General features: G+C 37.5%; 1 protein-coding gene across 1 annotated transcript; it reads right to left on the reverse strand.

The window, feature by feature from the left end:
* Positions 1-2,205: 2,205 nt before the first annotated feature.
* Positions 2,206-21,054, reverse strand: NUP37 (nucleoporin 37). Its single transcript, XM_036401630.2, has 10 exons — positions 20,977-21,054; positions 19,248-19,461; positions 17,416-17,540; positions 16,383-16,455; positions 12,688-12,782; positions 7,164-7,254; positions 4,808-4,989; positions 3,858-3,908; positions 3,354-3,447; positions 2,206-2,551 (listed from the first exon to the last, which is right to left on the reverse strand). The coding sequence occupies exons 2-10, from the start codon at positions 19,401-19,403 to the stop codon at positions 2,438-2,440; spliced, it is 981 nt and encodes a 326-aa protein (XP_036257523.1). The 5' UTR covers positions 19,404-19,461; positions 20,977-21,054; the 3' UTR covers positions 2,206-2,437.
* Between the last annotated feature and the right edge of the window lie 990 nt (positions 21,055-22,044).

Below are 22,044 nucleotides of genomic sequence, written 5' to 3' on the forward strand. Positions count from 1 at the left end.
CATCACTGGTAAAAAATATCTGACTTGTGATGAGGGTACACAGGAAAGTAAAGGCAAGAACACAGGTTTCAAAGCATTGAAACGGATCTGCTCCATGTATTGCACAGAATCAGAGCCTCAGGTCAACTGCAAAACAAAACTGCACAAGCTGAGAAAAACTGGGACGTGCTACTGAAGCTTACAATGTTCATATGCATCTCTAGTGCTTATATTCTGTTACAGGTCCCAGGACACCACATTCAGGTTAGAATCAGCCCAGAACTCAAATAGCTATACAACTGAGAGACAAGTTAAACAGAAACAAAAAGCTGATCCAAAAAAATTTCCAGACATGGTGACACCTGATCCTCCACAAGGGGCAATAGTTGTTTTTAATAAGGTGGTCCAATGAACAGCTGAAAAGATCAGTGTGGATTAACATTTCCTTGATTTCGCATGGAGTCTTCTAAAGCCATGCTTGCAAAGGGTATTCTAGTAAAATTTTCTCTATGAAACTGATATTGCCTCAATGATTTTTCTCTATTCTGAATTTAAGCAATGCCCCCCCCCCAATCTCAATAATCTGTAAGTGTGCCAGAATTTGTACAATTCTTGCAAACAGTTCTGAAAATTATCAACCCTTCACAGTTAAATAGACTAAGAAATACAAATGTTAGGTATTATGTAGGTTTCTTAAAAAAAAAAAAAGAAAATGGAAACTAAATTATATATGTTTTGCAGTTCTCTGAAAATAGTTTGTCAAGTTTCAGTTTTCCAAGTACTGTGCTGAGGCAATATGAGAGGATTAACTAATTATTTTGTTCTGTACAAAAGAACATGGAGAACATGCTAAAAACATTAACTGCTCATTTATTTATTTATTTATTTAAGTATTCATATTACTTCTTTCCAGTATAAAATGAAGAGCCTTGAACTTGGCAAGATCATTCCTGGGTAAACAGTTTTAAGTAGTCCTTAAATACAGAGTATGAAAAGAAAACATCCTGGTTTCTGAATTAACTACAGAACAAAAGAATTTCTGTTCTTTGCCCTCCTGGCTCTTAAGCAATTCTAAACCAAAAAAGTCTCACTCAAGAGTGCACCTGCACATACCCTTGCATATTGCCCTTGTCTGTATGGGTCCTGAGTATATTGGATATATTCTGCACAGGCAGGAGTTGTGTGAAATTTGCTCTGAGGACAGAAAACTGCATGTTTGTTTCAGTTCCACTACACACCAAAAGGATAACGGTGCCTCAGGCCAATCCTTCCTCCCAGAGCCACAAAGATTTTTAGCTACAAGTGAATTAAACCTCCCCTTAAGGCTGCTATCTCTGGTCAGACAATGGATAAACAGAGCACTGTTACCTTGAAATACCTGCTTATTTTGCAGTTTAGGCACACACCAGTCCACCAGAACTTATAAGGAACTTCATATTTATTTTAGGTAAATTTTGGTGCCAGCTGGAAAGCAAAAGTAAGTTCTCAAGGATAAAGGATTATGAGAAATATAATATGGCCTTAGGTTTCAAAAGGTGACTGTAACTTCACTTATTGATGTCCTACTTCTGAACTGCTTTTATGTGTCCCACATAAATAGGAACAACCAAATGAATATTTTAAAATCTAACTACAGCTAATGAGGAGGGCTACAATGCTGTAAGGAGCTGTTACACTAGTGAAACATCCTGACATCTCTTCACTTGCAAAAGTAGGCAAAAAAGATACTTAAGACAGGAGTTGTCTCTGTCTTCTTTTACTTCTGTTCTGGGTCTTGTGTGGGAATGACAGGAAAAATATGTTTCTAGAAAGCAGAATGCCTTTGATTTTGCTGTAAAAACTGGAAATAAAAGGCTGCAAGCAGAAAAAAAAAAACCTCACTATGCGTTTTGACAGGCCTAAAGTAAATCCCTCTGTTGTCTTTAGAGAAATAAAACTGCTTCAAATGATCATTCTGATTTTACCATTAGCTTCTTCACTGGTAGTGGTAACTAGTTTATTCAAAAACATCCAGGAACAACATTTCATCACAGTACACTACTGCATGTTTGTTCTTATAAGACAGTCATGGTTGGCAAAGTTAATATAGAGAGGTGTTCTTTCTGTAGGTACTCTGCACAATATCAGGTATTTGAGCTCTATTAACTGAGTGAGATTATCAGACTGACATGCTGGGACACAAAATCTCTTTATAAACTCCTGAAAAAATTCATTTCACACCAAATACCATGTTTAAAAAGTACATTTTATTCTAATAGAAATAACCAAGAAGTATGACAACCAGTTTTTCAAAAGCTCTTGTACTTGCAAGCTAAAAATCAAACACAAGTGATTTATATCTTGCTTGCTTCTTTCTTCTGTTGTCCAAGTGAAAACCATCACAAAGAGTAAATTTCTTTATTTTACTAGAAAAAAGGCATTATGCTGTCAAGCTTCATATTGAAGGCAAATGCTTATTTTACATTTCAGTAACCCAGAAGAAAATTTTATGGTCTCCTCCAACTGCACATAATGGAAGAGTTCTGTGCCACGTCAAACCAGATCCTACAGCTGCAGTTCCAGTAAGGATGGGCTATAAAAAATAAAGAGAGAGAGAAAAATATCAATACAACTTCCCTTATAAATGATTTCTAAACTGTAGATATCAAATTGCATAGACAAAAAAAACCCACCACAGATTAAGTACTCCTTAACAAATATAGTTAAAATACAACAGAAATTCTACTGAAAAATGTGAATCCCTGCTACATAGTTCCAGTAGCTGCTTACAACATTTAAGTAACATACAGCAAAATATTCCGTAATAACAAATAGTTTCAACTCTTTACATTAGCATAAACACTATTATTATAAAGGCACGATATCAAACTTAGAAACCTTTTACAATGAAATTACTTCTCTTATTTCAATGTATTCATAACTAGTATGTTTGGAGGTAATATTTTTACTATAGGAATTGCAAATACATACTGACTTCAGCAAAACTAAAATATTTCCTATGCTTTGCATTTCCATTAATGATTTAAAATATAATTGGTTAAAACCATAAAAATATACCACTAGGTGTTTTTAACCTCCTAAGAACTAGAAATATTGCCAGATTAATTAAATATCAGGTTAAAGGTGTTCTTCTTCCCCTTAGAACTGATATGGCAAACCAAGCTAAAACATATAGATCAAGCAGCTTATAAACTAGCAGTTTAAGTATGCACCAATTTTTTTTTTCTTTAGCATGAATGCCACAAACCAAAATAAAATAAAACGGGTACACCGGAACAGCAGTTCTGAATGGTTTGGGCTAGTTTTTAATTGGAGCTTTAAGTAACATGAATCTGATCTGAGGAGAACAGATGCAACTCCAGTCAAAAATTCACCTGGGGGTGTCCTAAATGATGAACCAGCAATTGAGTAGTTGTCTTTCCTGGATATCCAGTGGTTGCAAACAGATTTTCATTCGCTCGGGACCACCTATGAATAAAATGAATCCACCTATGAATAAAATGACTGTTCTTTCCAAATACCCCTGTCATAGTAGCAGAAGTGCACACAAAGTGGAGTTCTCTCCCTTGGGACTAACTGTGAAGATGTCACGTATTCTACTAACAGCAGAGAAACAGATTTAGTGAATTAACTTGTAAATGATTCCCTACCCACAGCCCCATATGCACAGTGTTGTAAAACAAACAAACAAAAAAGTATCACATGAATGCTACACATATATACTAAACGTGGGTCATTCACAAATTTCAGAAAGTTTATACACCCACTCCCCCTAAAAATTACTTAAGTGAGATACAACCAGGTTACTAAACTCACAACTGTTTCATAGATATAGACTTAAATAGATAAACCCCATAAAATCAAGACAACATTTATACCTGAATAATCTGGCTCGGTCAACATGGACAGGTCTCTTATCCTGTGGATAACTAAAACAGACATTCAAGGTAAAAAACTGCTCTGCAAACAACTACAGCTCATACTATAAGCACTAAAAGTACAGTGAAATACACACTGTCTACTCTCTGTGAAGCAGTTGAGGGAAAACCAGAGCATTCCTGCAGTTTTAATCTCATTTTGGAGTAGGAAAACTGAAGTAGTTGTCCAGTTTATTATGGATCAATAGTTACCTACTTATGACTTGGAATGAAATTTTAACAAACACATACAGTGAGAGGCAAACGGCAGTGAGATACTATCTCGAATGGACAAAAAGACAATGTAACATTTTTAACATAAAATATTGATAAAGAGGAAAAAAAGAATACCAGGGAATTGTTTGTATCAATATCATAACTGCTGATAATTGTTCATTTATTTAGCTTATTTATTGGGCCTACAAAGATGAGTAAGGGACTGGAGCATCTCTTACAAGGAAAGGCTGGAGGAGCTGTGCCTGTTCAGCCTCGAGAAGAGATGGCTGAGAGGGGACCTCATCAATGTCCATCAGTATCTGGAGGGGGGTGTCAAGGGGATGGAGCCAGGCTCTGCTCCCTGCTGCAAGCAATAGGATGAGAGGCAGTGGGCACAAACTGATGCAATGGAAGTTCCTGAACATGAGGAAGAAATTCTTTACTCTGCAAGTAACCGGGCACTGGAACAGTGTGCAGAGAGGGTGTGGAGTCTCCCTCACTGAAGATATTCACAATCCTGTGCCTTGTGCTCTAGGATGACCCTGCTTGAGCAGGTAGGTCAGACCAGCTGACACACAGTGGTCCCTTCCAGCCTGACCCATTTGTGATTCTGTAACAGCCATGCTTTATTAGCCAAGTACCTGCATTTCCTCATGAGGAGAATAAAGACACCTATGCCATGGGCATAAAAATACCTGGAGCGAGTGATATCCCAGATCAGCCAATCACTTCCAGCAACTGCTCCAATTTTAAAAGTATTTTTTAAACACCAGTCTGCTGACATCAGTGGTGTTTGTTCACACTCCAGGGAGAGAATGGCCTGCTGTGTAATCAGGTCATAGAATCGTATTGTCCCATTCTTCTCTGCCACCATCAGCTGTTAAAAGAAATTAATAGTATGTGGTAAACTTAGCATGCAATGGAAATTAATTTTTTTTCTACTCTATAGAAAACCTAGAATATATTCAAACAAATATTAATAATACTTAATATTACTTAATTAATAAATGAAGTACAATTCTTCACTTCATACCAGAAAACTTTCTCTTGGACACTCTGTAACCAATAAATAAAAACCACTTTATACTACTGCTACACTGTTATACATAATGATTACATTATATGATTTCTATGTGTCTATAGATATCTAGGTGTATAATTTTGGTGGTTAGAAACACCAGTTCACAGCCACCAAAGCACTGTGCTTTCATACAGCAAGAAGTTATTATTTTAACATTCAGCAGTTTCTGTTCTGAGCCCAAAGAACTGACTGACACACAGTGCAGTAAAAAAGAAAGGGTTCTCAAGCACTGGAACAGAGATGCCTGGGGAAGTGGTGGAGTCACCATCCCTGGAGGTGTTCAAGAAATGACTGTATATGGCACTTAGTACTGTGGTTTATTTGATGGTTATGATGGTGTTCAATCAAAGGTTGGACTTGAGGATCTTAGAGGTCTTTCCTAACCTAAATGATCCTATCATTCTAAGCAAAGTATTAATTAGTATGGCTGTAGAATCTGTAGAACCACTCTTACTGATATTGAACATCTCTTACTTCATCCTATATACAGTTAGCAACATATTTTATCTCAACTTTTTCCATTACAGCAGTACACTCAAGCAGTTGTTTTTTAAGTACTGTAGAAAGAGCTTCCTGATTCAATTATAGAATCATAGAAGGATTGGGTTGGAAGGGAACTTAAAAATCCTCTAATTCCAATCCTCTGACATGGGCAGGGACACTCCCTACAAGGCCAGATCGCTCAGGGCTCCATCCAGCCTGGTCTTGAACACTTTGGGCAACCCGTTCCAATGCCCAGATGATGACACGAGATTTTTGTTAATGAAGAGAAATGGTTTTCAGATACTCATGAACAATAATTAAGAAAGGCAAAGAAGCATAGAAAAATACTCCAGTAATACCAGTTTGTTTGGAAAAACAGAACTGTCACCAAAACATGCTTTCCTGCAAACTAAAGGTCATGGTGCAGTAAGCATTTTGACCTGCAATAAGCTTTTCAGCAAGAACTAAATCTATCAAGTTTTATGAGTGTTGGAATGGGCTTTTCTTTAAAAAAAAAAAAAAAAAAAAAAACAACCAAAAAATCCTGTGCCTGTCTCTGATAATGGTCACAGAAAAGACATGCTAATAATAACTAAGACTGGCATAACATTGCAGTATTTTTGGGAAAATCTATTAATTTTGTTGTGCTAAAAAGTTGCCCAGTAGCAAACAGCAGCTAACCCATTAAATTTTGATGCCACCTGAATCAACAGTTTTCTTAGTTAACAGTTTCCTTTCTTACTAAGGACAGATATTGATATTGGTGGAAAGTGTGATGAGATTAGAGATCCTCCTTCCCTACTGCTGTGTAAATATTTTGATATCTTATTTGACTGCTTTTCTCTGTTTTAAGTATGTGTTTTTGTGGTAACCAGAACAACCACATTTATCTGCTTAAGGCAGTTATTGATAGGCACAATAGTAGTAATAAATCCAAGACTGCAGGGACTAGACCATTAATGAAACTGGATACTTACCAGCTGATTAATCCTCCTCAGTACAGTAACAACATAAGTATAAAATCACAGCCTATTGATTTGATTTTTCAGAACATATTTCATACACTTCAAGCAAGAGCAACAACAAAAATGTCTCTTGTTAACTTCAAACAGATACTTTTCAAAGCTTGGCAAGTTCTATAAAGAGTCTGTATTATTGGTGAACTGTGTTACCATGACTGAGAAAACTTGAGCTCTTCTCTGGTAACTGTCAGTTAATATGCAATCAGCAGAATAGTTATCAACGAATGATGTACCTAATCAAGAAGGAATATTTCTGATGGGAGGAGTAAGGGACTGAGGGTAAAATGACAAGAATGGCAATGAGAATTAATTCACAGTCTCTTCACATTAGTAGATCCAACCAATATCCAGTTACAGTGTAAACTAGGTCCTCAAACTTTAATGTTACTACAGCATCAAAGATTCACACTTTAGGTGTGTCCCCCCTCCTGTTATTTTAAAGGTGGTGAGGGAGAAAACCACAACCTTAAAAGCCTCCTCAGGATGCCAGCAAACACTCATTCCAGAAGAACGTAAAACAAAATGGGCCTTCTCATTTCCTTCCAAATCCCAGACCCTGGGGAGAAAAGAAAGAAAGAAAGAAAAAAAAAAAGTAAAGTACTAAACTATTGCCATTTGACTGCAAATACATTAACTTCCAGTGCCTCAATATGTTCACAGAGGAAGTGACCGAATGAAATAGTGTTCATGCTGTATCACTTGAAGAAGTCATCGCAAGTGGCCAGTGCTGCAGATAGTGTATTTTAACACTGATGAGCAAGGCAGAGCCTCTGTTTAACTATTCAAATGATTTGACATTTTAAGTTATCTAGACATGAAATCTCAGTGAGATGTTCCCATTTTTTCATAAGTCAACACTACAGCCTTGTACTATACCATAAAGAGCAGTGGGGCAGTACAAAGCAGGAATGTCAGTGTTGGTTCAGTTGATACAAGCAACCTAAAATGAGGTACCAAACAACTTAAATCATCCATGTTGTCATGTAAAGGGCAAGACCCTTTATTAAACTATTTTGGCTGCCTAATATAACAGTTTCCAGTATTTCCTGGTAAGACAAGACTGAGTAATGGAAATATAAGAAACCAGAAATGAAGCTAAAGCAAACAGAAGGATCTATGGCAGAGGTAACACTAACCAGTAAAGGGTCCTGGAGAGCTTTCAACAGGTAAGTTGCATGTGCCAGTTTTACCTTTTCCTTTGGAAACACCTAAAATACATATCTGGCAGCTATAAAAAATTAAATAATCAGTATTTGGCCAATATGGATGGACAGGAAAGTGTAATGCTGAAACACCAAAACTAGGTTAGGTGATGGGTGCGTTTTCTTTGGATGTGTTCAATAAGAGTGGTAATGAGCCATGGAACTACTTTGTTTCTAAAATGCAACAAAACCAAAACTGAGACTTATTTCACCTCACAGCCACTGCTCACTTCCCTCTTTTCCTACAAAATCGATAGCTGAGTTGTAGGGACAAAGACATCACAGTTGTGAACATCAGTCTGAACCACAAGGCTACATGTTATTTATATACATTTGGACACTGAAACATACACATATATCCTTCCTCTCTGACATGCAAAACTTGAGAAACAGCCAATTTTTTAAGTAGTGTTCTGCCCAGTCTTTTGAGCTAGATGAGTGGCTACGTACTATTATTGTTTATTCTAGAGGATTTTTGCTGACTTCCTCCAGACTTTTTCAGTTTATATCTCACCAGGGTGCATAGAGCCTTATATTTAAGAGATTTAAAAAAACTCTTAACCAATACATCATAAGTCTAGACAAAATATATGGGAATAAAGTAAATATATTTAATGAACAATGTTGTTTTCTTATGCCAAACCACAACAGATCAAATATTTGTTCTCCCCGTAGAAAACACAGGGTCTCTAATCTTGAAGAATCAGTGTGCTTACTAAAAAAAGTCAAAACAAAAACCTGACAAGTGTTTAAAAAATGAAATATCTGCTTGATTAGGTAATTTAGAAACATACAATACTTTCTTCTACGGCCAAAAATTTTGCCTTGTAGATTTGTCCAAGTCAAATCAACACTCCCCATGTGTATTTACTGTGCAGGGAGAAAATTATGATACAAGAGAAGATGGTGAATCATTTTGGCAAAAGGAATATGCCATTATGTTTCCTTCCCTGAAGTGAGTGATGTTATTAGGTGTTGAGACAGAAATTTATGCTTTTTACCTCCATAACTTTGTTATTTATAAAGTTACCAAATTTGTAGGTTTTACTTTGTAAGAATGGCAGGACTGTTAGTAACAAACAGTATGGTGAGGAGAAGGTCTAAAAGCCTCTTTTATGTTTTCTTTATTGATACCAAAGATAATATTATTTGGTTTTGGGGAAAAAAAAAGCTATAACCCCAAAACACAAACCAGGCAATACATATCAAGATAGATCCTTGTCTGAATGCATCATGTCTATACAATTACATATGTGTTCAATTAACTCTTTTCAATATTTCTTTGTGAAAAAACCCAAGTAAAAAACGTGCAAATCCCAACAATTTAGCCAAACTGATTTTCAATTCCTAAATTACTCAGTAATCATAACCAAATCAGCTACAGATGCTGTCTCCCCATTTTGTCCACATTCCTATTATGTAAATCAATCCAAAAAGACTGAGGATTTTGTCTCCCATTCAAAGCTCTTGAAACTTTACTAATACTACCATGACTTTATACCAAACTAAAAGAACTGCCTGTTTTTCTCCAAACATCCTTATCTTTTTTAACCCTGCTATGTGTCACTCTCTTACTGCTTCTCTTCCAAGCAACTATCGTGGCATAGACTCGTCACTGAGCTTGTGGTATTTTTTTCTGATATTTAAAAAAAATCCACAAAAAATTTATTGGAGAAAAGTTTGAATAAACACAGTTAAAATAAGTGCCCAAGTTTGATTAATGTATAGTCTTAAAAATAACACCTAATCTTCTCAGTAAAATAATTATTTTTTAAGTAAATAAGGACTGAGAAATTATTTACTGCAGTATTCAGAAAACTTAAACCAACTCAAATCCAGACAGTTGCAAATGCTGTTAAAGAAAATTCTTGAGATACTAATACCTTTCTCTTGTCACTCCAATCCTATAACTAACAAACAAATGAAAACGGTAATTATCTTACAGCTTGAAGATATTAAAATTCCATTGACCCAATTATATTGTGTATGCATGAATTGAATATGGATGCATATGTGCAGCAATATCATCATACAGTGGACTTTTATTGCAGCTAGCAAAGTACCTCATTAGAGCTCTGAAAACTTGTGGCAATGGAGATGATCCTTATCTTCTAATTTTCTGAATTATGAATAATTCCAACTAGCAGAACCAACTGCTAATTGTTGCAATAGTGAATGAATTAAACCAGATTGCAATCTTCAGGCATTTCTCAAATCCCCAGAAGACTGAAGTAAAAATGGGAATTCTTCCAGCGAAAGATTTCTAACAATTTTAGTGAGTGGTGGGGGCTAGAAGAAACCTTCACATCTGATTTCCAACCATAAAGCATGATCAACTATACTTGATCCATTACTCAAAGATTACTCCTGTCCAACGTGGTTTTGTTGTTTTTTTTTTTTAATATCTAACTTAAATACATTTCTTTATATCTCCATCAGACATATTCCATGTGTGAGTAAAATCCTATCACTCTTGAAAAGCCTAGAGGACTATGGAGAAGGGCAAGATTCCTATTTGCACAAAGGTGAAGCTGTTCCTCACTGAGCACAAGGAGTGAGAAGGTCTCAGAAAAGCAACATGAAAGTTGCTTTAGAGTAGAGCATTAGGAAATACTGCAGAGAATACAACCAACACTGGCTTTCTCTAAGGTCTTCTGCCAACTCCATATGGATTTGGCTATCACAGATCTGGAGGGTACTAGGCAGGATATGAAAGGCTGAAGTGGAACTGTAGAGAGTCCTCCGTCTGGTCAGAACAAGAGAAAGGTGTAATATTTAAGTTTTTATGAAGTCTTTTCAGAGGAAATGTACAAACATTCCTTCAGAAAGCTGACCCATGTTCACCATTTTCTTTTGGTGGCCAAAAGAAATGTCACTGCTTCTAAAGAATTAGTGATTAGAGTATTTTTAGTGCAATTCTACTTCACAGCGGCAAAAAAGTTTTGAGTTGTGAGATCAAGGCCAATAAAGATCATGTCCAAGAAACAGGAAGTGCTGAGTGACACAGCAGCAATGTAAAAGTAAGAACTTTGGATATAACCAGTATCCAGCTTACTCTGTCTGTCCTCCAGCCAAAATGACTGAACTCCCCTCTGAGATGTCACAGTTGCAGCAGCTTGAGGCAAGACTATTTAGTGGATAAAAACTGAAAATCTCACTTCCCTAGAGGCTTCTGATGAACTTAAACCTAAACTTTCTCTTGAGTGAAAACCAGGGAAGACCTAACCATGCTTGTATATAGTCAGTACATAATAAAGTTTTAAAACAACTTTTCAGTAAGACTTAAAAGTGGAACTCAAGACTTGTAATAATTGTTCTAGAACTTTATTCCACAGGCATTAGCAGATTTTGTATCCTAAGAACAATTTCATGATAGAAATTCAGTACAGACAGAAGAATTATTCCTCTTCTTACATTACTACTGAAGCAAATTACAGAGTAAGTAAAGAATGATTTTGGTAAGTCCCAAGGAATGCATTTTCCATCAGTTTTGAAAGTGTAACCTTTAAATTCAATAGAAAAACTCTTCATGCCCCACATGCATGAATGGAAAAAATAAGAACTCAAGTAGCCAAAAAAAATCCTACTTATTTCCCATGGCTTTTAACCAAAGACTTTATGGTTTATGGCTTAAAATGTCTTTCATAGGTACTAAGCTGCAATCTTGTTAGTATACATTAATTGCATACATTTTATTTCCCTTTAAATTAGTATCAATTAGACAACTGGTTTTAAAACCGTTTTCTTTCATCCCAGGAAAGCTGAGCATTTCATAAAAGAAACAGGAAAAGGCCACAGAGTCAAACAGTTTTTTACTGAATAAGCCAAATATGAGTTTAGATTTAACAAAGAAATCAAGGATAGGAAATAAATGAGAAGAAGACACAGCTAAGTCATACATTTCTACTATTCATTCCTAATGATTTTGTTGGAAATACTGACTAGACATCTATGGAAAAACTGCCTGCTCATTAGAGTAGAGAAAGTCAAAGACGATGCTTTCCCAATTCTCTTACTGCCCTACTGCAATGACCTGAAAAACTTGCATAGCCCTCCTGATCTCTCCACCTGCACTGGAGAGGAAAGAGGAGCAGCTTGACAGATTCTTGCACACCACTAGAAGATGGGTGACCTTTTGACAAGGACAAACTCCTGCATCAAAAACCTTTACCCAGCAGGCTTCAAAGCATTCAACCATGCTTCCCTTATACTTTCAGCTATAAGCATCCAGACACCTGGGTTTGAAGCAGCTGTAATCATGGTATTTTGAGCTGCCACTACCATTGTATCAGGGTGGTGCTGTCTTCAGGCAATGTCATCCCACTCTTTGGTAAGGCTAATTCACTTGGGTAGATGGACAAGTTCACATACTGACTCTCACTGACTTTAAACTCAACCCACCCACTCGAATACATAGAGAAGGTCTGTACAATTCAGCACTGAGCTGTACATGTCTGCTCTCTCCTATTCTCATTTTATTCCTATCCCAGAAAGGGGAAAATAGTGTATGTAAATCCAAGGCAAAAGTTTTCTTCGTTTTGAATCTAGCTGATTCAAAATATTGCTTTGAAAAAAGACAAATCACAACAAAAAGCCAGTTCACAACCCAAGTTAACAAGAATAGTCCATTTCTTATCTTGTTAATGGACTAGTCTTGTTAGAGGCCCATGAAGGCACACAAAAATTAAAATATAAATACTTATTTATTTAAGTGGACATATAAAACATTCACAGATAGAAAAACTTCAATACTAGTTTTTCAATAGTGTTTTGAACAAAATGCATACCTGCAGGTGTGATCATCACTTACACTTGCAATTTCTTGACCTTCGTTGGGAGCAAAGACGAGATCATTAATGTAATCTGTGTGGCCATCAAATGTCTGCCAAGCAGAAAAGAGAAATACTTTTACCTTAGAGCTGACTGTTCCACCAATGTATTTAACAGACCTGCTAATGGAAAGATGTGTGTTAAGATAAAACAATAATTTTAATACAAAGTAAAAAAGTTTTTATCAATAACTGGATTTCTTTAAAGTATCTAACTCATGCTTAGATTCATACTGCAGGTGAAAAGATTCCTCCCACTACTCCTTGTATTAGCACAAAGGTCAGTTTGATGCTTTTGCTTGACAGAGATCTGTGAATCACACTAGAGCTTTTTATCATTTTTTCAACCACTGAATTTAGAAGGTCGAAGATAGTGAATCTCAGAAAGGAAGAGGAGAATCACCAGGCAATGAATGCATTATCTACCTACACTGAAGAACTCTGATTACTGGTAAGTAACTCTGATCTCTGAATCTCTCATTAAATACACCTATGGTGTTTTTGAAAGAAATCTCACAAAATTTTTAGCCAGGCAAATTTCCATGTGTCGATGTATCTGTTCCACCCTCTTCTATTCAGTCTCACTGATTAAGTCTCAAGGCACAGCTGCTTTTGTTTTGCCCAGCAAGGTATCATAAAATGAGACAAAAATATCCTCTTGATAACAGCATGAGACTGAGAGATTGCAGAGGAAAACAAGGTCGAATGAAAACAAGTTCCACAATTTTCTCAAAGAAAAACACACCACCTTTAAGTGTAGCTATTCTGAGGAACAAATGCAGAACAGATAAAAAAAAAAGAAAATCTCAAGCACGCACAATAACTAAATCCCCCTCTCTAAAAGTTTTAAGAATGCCTCATCAATTCAATACAGAAACATTTGCAGCAGCCAACTTATTTTTTTCCAATATTTTTTGCCTTTATTTTATTAAAGTCTAATGGATTATACTAGAACTAATAGGCCCTAAGATGATGCTAAACTATTTAGACAGAATGCCAAGTCTTTTGACAATTTTCAGCATTCTGAATTCAAATATCCTGCCTCATTTTACTTCTACAGTTCTGATGAAATATGCTTTTTATTAAGCAAAATTTGAAACAGGACAAGGAAGCCATAATTCATTTCCAAATGAAAACCTCAAAAGAAGAAAAAGGTTTCACGAAGATCCATCAGTCATATTTTACCTTTTGTTTTTTTGTTCTGGGCTTGATCCAACCCATAAATTTTGGATTAGTCGTGTCGACAGAGTAATGGAAAACTCAAGTGTGCTTCAAGTTCCTTGTTGATAATTACATCAAGACAGTTTTTCCATGGGGAAAACAGAGTAAGGTTACTCTGTCTATCCCTCCAGAAGCAACACGTACTAATTGTTTACTATAAAAGACAAAATGTTCAGAGATTACATTCTGAACGTAGTCACATACTTCCTTCAGCTTTGTTTCCATGGTCTGGACCTCTCCTGAAGATCCCATGTGTCACAAGTGTGCACCATATAATAGATCAAAATTTTCCACATGTTCGTCATGAGTTCAACCTCAGGTTTATGAAATAGGTTTTCTGAGGTATCAGTTAACTGTTAATAAGAGGCCACTGTATCGAACTTTACTGAAAGCCAGATCAGCATAGCTCACCCAGAATTTGTGAACATCTGGGATTTTGCATGTGCTTTAAATCAGAGTTAGGTGTTACTTTTCTTGGCAAGAAATCTAGAGTACCATAATTGTTCAGATATAAGAAATTAATTGATTGCCAGAAAGAGCTTTCCACACTTTATATCAAAAAATCCTAGAAGAGAGTCTCAAAGACAACTTTTACTGACATAAACACACTAGTCCACATTCTTTCTTTTTGTTAATGAGTTCCTCACTAATAGGTAAAAATATGTATTCTTAGCTGTTTTCTGATTATTTTAAACATTAGACCAAGCCTGACCCATATAAAATACATTATGTATTTTCACTTTTTCCTCAGCCAGAGTACATCCTTAATAAATTTTTTGGACAGCTAATTTCAGTGGTAGAGCTGGCATAAACAAAGCTAATAGCTTTACTGTTAAATTCAAGCCAACACTTCTCATTTGTATTGCATATGCACCAAACAATCATAGAATCATTAATGTTGGAAAAGACCTCTGAGATCACTGAGTCCAAACACGAATTTAACACTGCCAGGTCCATCCCTAAGCACCACATCTATAAGGTGAACACAGAGATCACACTGCTTCCCTGGGCAGCCTGTTCCAATGCTAGACCACCCTTTTACAGAATAATTTTTTCCTAATATCCAATCTGAACCTCCTCTGTCATGGCTTGGGGCTGCTTCCTCTTGTCCTATCACTTGTTGGCTGGGAGACTTGTTTGCTGACCTCCACCTGGCTACAGCCTCCTTTCAGGTGGTTGTAGAGGATGTAAGGTCCTTCCCAAGCCTTCTTTTCTCCAGGCTAAACAACCCCAGTTCCCTCAGCTGGACTTTCCCTCATAGGACTTTTGCTCCAGACCCCTCACCAGCTCCACTGCCTTCTCTAGACATGCTCCAGCACCTCAATGTCTTCCTTGTCCTGAGTGGCACAAAACCGAAGAGAGGATTCAAGGTGCCAAGTACAGAGGGATAAACACTTCCTTCCTCCTGCTGACCACACTATTTCTTGTGGCCTTATTAACCCAAAATAAATTACAAAATTAGAACTTAGATGTTGAATTTAGCTCACTAGAGTCTGTAGTACCAAATTTATCCCATTGTTTCATTATTTCAACTTATTATCGATCCATTAACTAATATTAAAGAAACTTTACATTCTGCTAAGTTAAAAGATTTAATTCACAACTTAACATTAAAGCTTTTTATCTGAAATTCACAAAACTGTAGATATTACAGAAACAGATAACTTTAATATGGAATGACAGACATCAACTCACAAGCAAAGAGCATAAAGAACCTTTAGAACTAATTTGTCAGAAATCCCACCAAGCTGACTAACTATGTCAGTTATCCCACTGCTCAGTGGCAAAATCGTGTATGATCAACACTAAAAGAAGGAAATTTAAAAGTATGAATGAAGCAACACAAAAAGCAATTTCTTTCAAGACATTTAGTAGCATCCATCTTTACTTCTTATGCCTTTATTCATTCTATTATCAGTATGGTCCCATAACTGACATCCACAATTCACTTAATTTCAGTATGTCAAATCTCATTGTCTTACTAATATAAATTAACACACCAAAAATAAAAGTCTATTTTTTTCTCCTTTATACCCAGTAAACCACTCTCATCAAAAGAGGCACTATCATATTCTAAAGCAGTAAAAGCCAAGGAATACTCTCTCCCCCTTTTTTTTTTTTAATTAGCTTTGCTTACTGTTAACTAAGACCTCACCAAAAATCTTTACACTGGATAGCACAGACATCTAATTAACAGTAGTACCTGGATTGGGACATTGCTTCAAAGGAAGAATTTTGAAGAAAATCAGAAGATCATGTAGGTGATAATTACAGAAATTCCCACTTTAAAGACAGAAAGGTATTTACAATACAATTATTACCCTAGAGATGATGGACCTAAAATCTCTCACAAGTGGAGTAGAAGGATAGTTAAAGATTAGACTTTACTAAAAACTAAATAATCTTTTAAAAATCACATTAGCTGCCCTTACCTTAAATTCATTCTTGTCCTGCAGGTCTGAAGTAAACAGCCTTAACTTCCTATCAGAAGCTGCAGTACAAAACCTACACTCAACAGACAAAATAAAGGCTTGTCAGTCAATCAATATTGCAATGGTTGCCTTTTAATCAATCAAAGATGCCTTTTCCTTCATCTTAAAAATGCAAAGAAAAAACAGATTTTGAAAAAAACCCAAAAGCATCTAACTCTTCTGCTTTGGCCACAAACAGAGCTATAACTGGAGCTTATCTGTAAAATAGTGTGCATCAAGTGCCAAGAAAATTATTCAGATATTTTTACGAAGCAAAATCTGGATCAATTACCAATCACCTAAAATATCCCTCATAAATGCTGCTGACACTTTCCTTGGAAGAAGTTAAGTGGTAAGGTACAAAAAACAGCCCTCATTATCAGTGTTTTAGAATGCTAAAATATAAAATTCATAAACCAATTTCTATGTAACATATTTTAACCCAAAAGACTGTATGAAAAGGGAGTAGTAAGCAGCTATGGTAATTTTGAAGAATCAAACGAACTACTGAGTACATTTTAATTCAGAAGTTTACACTTAATAGCTTTTGTGAGAGCCTTTGAGATGTAAATCTAGAAAATCTACAAAGTATCTAACCTACATTGAAACACAGCACATATGATGCAAATCAGTGCAAATAGCTTTATAAAGGGGGCCATTCAAATGATCTCAGATTTATTAAAGCTTGTAAAGAAATGGCTCCTCAGAGATGTACAAAGAAAGAAACTCTGAGGTCCATAAAAATAATGAAAAAATATTATTTACAGCTTGCTCAGTAGGGAGAGGGTCAAGGGTCACAACAAGGAGGACAAAAACCAAGCAAATGAACAAAAAAAGACTATAAGAATAAATTCTCTACTGAAGAATTCAGAGATTCATCACTGATTTCTAAGGAGTTAGATTTCACTCATAAGCTTTGAACAGTCCAATATTAAGGACTTATGGAAAACAGGTAAGAGACAAGGACTCACTGTAGTTTTTTATTGTTAAGTACCTTATCTGGGGAGGTATAGCATCAAGTCTAGTTTCAGGACTCCATGCTATGGCATCAACTCTGATTCCATGGTGAAATGTTCTTAGTGTCTTATATTGCATGCCTTCCACTTCTGCATCCTCCTCCTATAGAAATATTGTAGTTAGCTGATTCAGAATAAGGTCTTGGTGACTTCTAACAAATCAGATTGCTACAAAATGGAAGGGCTTTCAAAATTACACATATTGGGATCTTTTCAGATCATAACACCTGCAAAGTGAAAACCTGGATCATACAGAAAGCATGAACTTGAAATATTTAAGTACTTAGAAATACATTAAAGTATGAGTAAATTATGACTGATTGCAGTCTCAAGCCAGAGGCCAATGAAGAGCAGAAAAATCAGAACTGAGCTATGAAGATGCTGAGCTCATTCTCTGTACAGGCAGTATCTCCACAGATACAACTAAGGCCACTTAGAACAGCATGGCAATTTAATTTAGCACACACTGCAGTGAGAAGAAGCAATGGGAACAAAAGCAAACATGTAATTTCATCTGTCTTCTCTCTGAGTTGTTTTTACACCATGGAAAAATGCTGTCACTTCCAGAGCATCTCTTTTCAAACAGCAGGAGATAAAAAGGTGCCCTCTGTCATCTAATCCTAAATACAAGCTTGCTTATTCTTACCACTGGTCAGAACACCAGATAACAGGAAAAATGAAACAAGAGTTGGGATTATGGACTCTGTCAATAACCTGACCTCTAAAAAGCTTTTAAAAGTTTTCAGAACATCCCATGAAGCACCTCAAAGGATATTCCTACACAATTTTCTCTATGTGACAATTCTGCTGTAAGATAAAGAACCTCTCTGTATGCCCTCTACATAATGTAGAGGCCAAGATGAAGCCAGCTGAGGATGCATGAAATTACCCACAGTTTTTCAATGCTTCTCAACAGGAAGAAAGAATAACATTTTCCTCTCCTACTCTGAAATCCTCATTGACTCCACATGTGGAAGGGAAGGGAGGATATAAAAATTATAAAAAAACACCTTGTGTCAGTGGTTGTCAAAATTTTAATTACTTCCCTTTCAAGGCCTACACCAGAAACAAGGTAGTGAGCAACAGAAATGTCAGTATGTTTTTGTGGTTAGCACTAGGTGCTCTTCAGAAAATTTCCAACAGTGAGACCATGGGGAATAAATAATAATAATAATAATAATAATAATAATAATAATAATAATAATAATAATAATAATAATAATAATAATAATATCAGCTACACTATTAATCATAGTAGGCAAATTACAAAAATAATATTGTATAATAAAGAAGCCAGATAAAGGAAAAAAGCTTAGAAATTCCAAGCAATTGTCTTCAATTGATTGTCAAGCAGCTAGGCAAAAAAAGCCCCATCTAATGAAAAGCATTTTATCCAGTATAAAAATATATAATACTCAGGATTTTCCATTTTAAAATTTTTCACAATATAATTGTAAATAACTTGAAGGTAAGAAATTTTACTGTTTCCAACAGTCTGTGAGGGAGATCCAGTAAAAACAATTGTGAGAAGAAAAAAATTAGGTAAGTATTTCTACAGTTCATCCCTAAAAAGACATACCTACAATATTAGCACAGATATATTAGTATTTTACACACATATATACATATACATATATATATTTCTATTTTCCTGAAATACAAGTATCCTAGCCTTACTAGTGTAATAAACAAGTAAAATTCTCCCTTGTTTAGGAAAGGGAGAGGAGGAAACAGGAAAGTGACCAGAGTCTTCCTGCAGTAGAGGTGCTGGCAAAATCAGTTTCAGGGGCATCTAACAAAAACAACTAACCTGAAATCTGCAAGTCCCAACAACCACGTAATTGTTGCCACCATAAGCAATGAGGGAACATGAATCTCCGCTGTCAAATGGATTGAATTTTACCACGTGCACATAATCCTCACAATCCACAGTGTAAGAAGTGTTTCTTGTAGAATCTTGCTTCATTTTCAGTCAACTAAGTCAAGGTATCACAGAAGCGATGAAAGGACGAAAATCCACATTCCTACACAAAAATTTTAAAAAATTGCATGAGTAAAAAATGTAAAGTGTTTGTGGCAGAGCAAATAAACATTTCCTATAACATGTTCAAGAACACAGAAGCTGTATTTAAGCTTATTAATATAGCCTGTTTGTTTCATCAATCAAAATATTGACTACACTAACATACATTCAAAACTGTCTCTTACAGACTTCAGCAATAACTGCAGATCTTGTGCTACCCCTGGCAACCCAACATCAATACAAAAAACCAAGTAACTGCACACACTCCAGAAGAGTCACATAGAGCATTTTAGCATTTTCAACCAAATGAGAAGAAACAGTATGTTGCTACCTTCAAATTCTCTTTACTTCTCTACCTCTTTACAGACTGTGAGTCTAACTAAGAACCAAGTTAACCAAGGTTGCAAAACTGTAAATGAAAATACGGTTGTGCATTCAACCAGTTTTCATGAAAACCAGGTTTCTGTCCTAGAACACAAGAGGCCAAAACACACAATTGATTTCAGAATCAATTCCTTTTAGTCCCAGTACAGTTTTGACGTTAGTTTAAGTCTTTTTGGGAAATCAGACCTTTAACTACAGACCACGTGGCAAACCAACTTGAAATCTCACACCTTTGACAGATTTTGGAGCGTAAATGATTGGAAGGTCTCAGCATCCAAGACTGGATGTTTTGCTTGGGAGCCAGCCAGGTCTGACAGAGGCATCCCTCAAACACAGAGAGGCGCTCCATAGTTGTGTGCTTGTGTATTAATTCATACAATAGTCCGCTATATTACTGTAAACACTTTAGCCATATAACTTGGATAGCTTTGCTCCTAAAGCCAAATGCAAGTTTTAGTTCTATCAAAAGTTTTCTTCCTCCAAGGGTTCCCATGAACACAAGCCATTATAGAATCTTACAATGTCAAGGGGTTGGAATGGACTTTAAGATCATGTAGTCCCAAACCCTGCTGCCATGGGCAGGGATATCTTCCACTAGACAAGGCTGTCAATGCCTCATCCAACTGGCCCTGAACACTGCCAGGATTGGGACATTCACATCCTCCCCGGGCAACCTGTTCCAGTGGCTAACCATTCTCAGCGTAAAGAATTTCTTCCTCACATGTAACTAAAGTTTCCCCTCTTTCAGTTTGTACCCATTTCTCCTCGTCCTATCCCTACAGTTCCTGACAAAGTCTCTCTCCAGCTTTTCTGTAGTGCTGGAAGGTGCTGTGAGATCTCCACTCAAACTCTTCTCCAGTTGTTCTCCAGGCTGAACAACTCCAAGTTTCTCAGCCTGAATTATCGGCCACCAGACCAGCTGGAAAACACCCAGATTACCATTACCTTCATTTTTTAGGAAGCACGATTAGGGCAAACGGACCGCGTGGATGCGCGTTACCTCCTCGCATCCATGCGCATCCTTTGCCCTCCTACTCCCTCCTTTTCCCTTCGGGGCCCAGCTGCTGCTCCCCAGCCAAGCTGCCCGAGCTCCCCCGGGCCGGGGAGTGCCCCAAGCCCGCTTCACACGCACCTCGGCATCCCCGGCTTCCCGCACGGCCGCGCCGTTCCCCAGCAGCGCCCGCCCCGGCCGGCAGCAGCGGCAGCGGCGCGGCTGCTTCCGGGGCAGCGGCCCCGCGCCCATTGGGCCGCGCGGCGGATTTGAACGCGGCCGCCGCGCCCCAGCCTGGCCCGGCCCCAGGGGCAACAGCCGCGCTGAGGGCACCGCGCTGAGGGCACCGCGCTGAGGGCACCGCGCTCAGGGCACGGCAGCGCACTGAGGGCACCGCGCTCAGGGCACGGCAGCGCACTGAGGGCACCGCGCTCAGGGCACGGCACCGCGCTCAGGGCACCGCGCTCAGGGCACGGCAGCGCTCAGGGCACCGGGCTGAGGGCACCGCACTCAGGGCACGGCTGCGGGGCCTGGGGCGGCCCAGCCGGACCGCTCGGCTGCAATGGTAATGCCAAATCTGGCTTCTGGGTGTTAGGGGCGGCTCCGCAGGGGTTCGGGCTGTTTCGCTGGGAGCTGCAGGTATGGTTCCCCTTGGAAGGCTCGCAGGGTGGTGAGAAAGAAAAACTTTCGGAGAAGTTTTACTCTGCCCCACTTGACTTTCATCTTCATGGTGAGCCCCATGTGACGTTCACATTGTCAAGTGGGTTGTCCCTTTCAAGCGTTTTGGAGAAGTTGCTGTTGCAGTCGTGCTTGTTTCCCCATGTCTCCTGTCCTCCCTGCCCCTTGGCCACGCTTCCTCGTTTTGGTACAGTCGTGCCAATAAGCAAAAAACAAACGCGCTGTGGGCTCTGCCTCAGCTGTATGGGAAAAGGTGAAAGGTTGAGTTTTGTCTTTTGGAAGTAAGTGGGATGGTAATTGCTCCTGTAGTGTCACTGTAGTGTTAGGAAACTTTGTTTCAGAGAAGAACAAATTTAAAGGCAAGCTTCTGCTACATTGTCACGTACCTTGTCTTGACAAATGTAAGAAGCTGAGAGAGGCCAAAGCATGTAGTAGTCCAATTATTGCTAGAGAAACTAAAAACCCCCAAATTAAAAAAAAAAAGGGAAAAGACTGTATTGATAACAAAAAAGTGTTTAGAGTCTTACAAAT

The sequence above is a fragment of the Molothrus ater genome, chromosome 5 (genome assembly GCF_012460135.2).
Source record: "Molothrus ater isolate BHLD 08-10-18 breed brown headed cowbird chromosome 5, BPBGC_Mater_1.1, whole genome shotgun sequence".
Taxonomy (NCBI): domain Eukaryota; kingdom Metazoa; phylum Chordata; class Aves; order Passeriformes; family Icteridae; genus Molothrus; species Molothrus ater.

What these genes read in the sequence shown, in the direction of transcription:
- NUP37 (XM_036401630.2), bottom strand. Translation starts at nt 19,403, where the DNA reads ATGAAGCAAGATTCTACAAGAAACACTTCTTACACTGTGGATTGTGAG. An exon ending in TTGGGACTTGCAGATTTCAG is followed by an intron (nt 17,541 to 19,247) that starts GTTAGTTGTTTT and finishes ATATTTCTATAG; the next exon opens with GAGGAGGATGCAGAAGTGGA. An exon ending in AGGACAAGAATGAATTTAAG is followed by an intron (nt 12,783 to 16,382) that starts GTAAGGGCAGCT and finishes TCTGCTTGGCAG; the next exon opens with ACATTTGATGGCCACACAGA.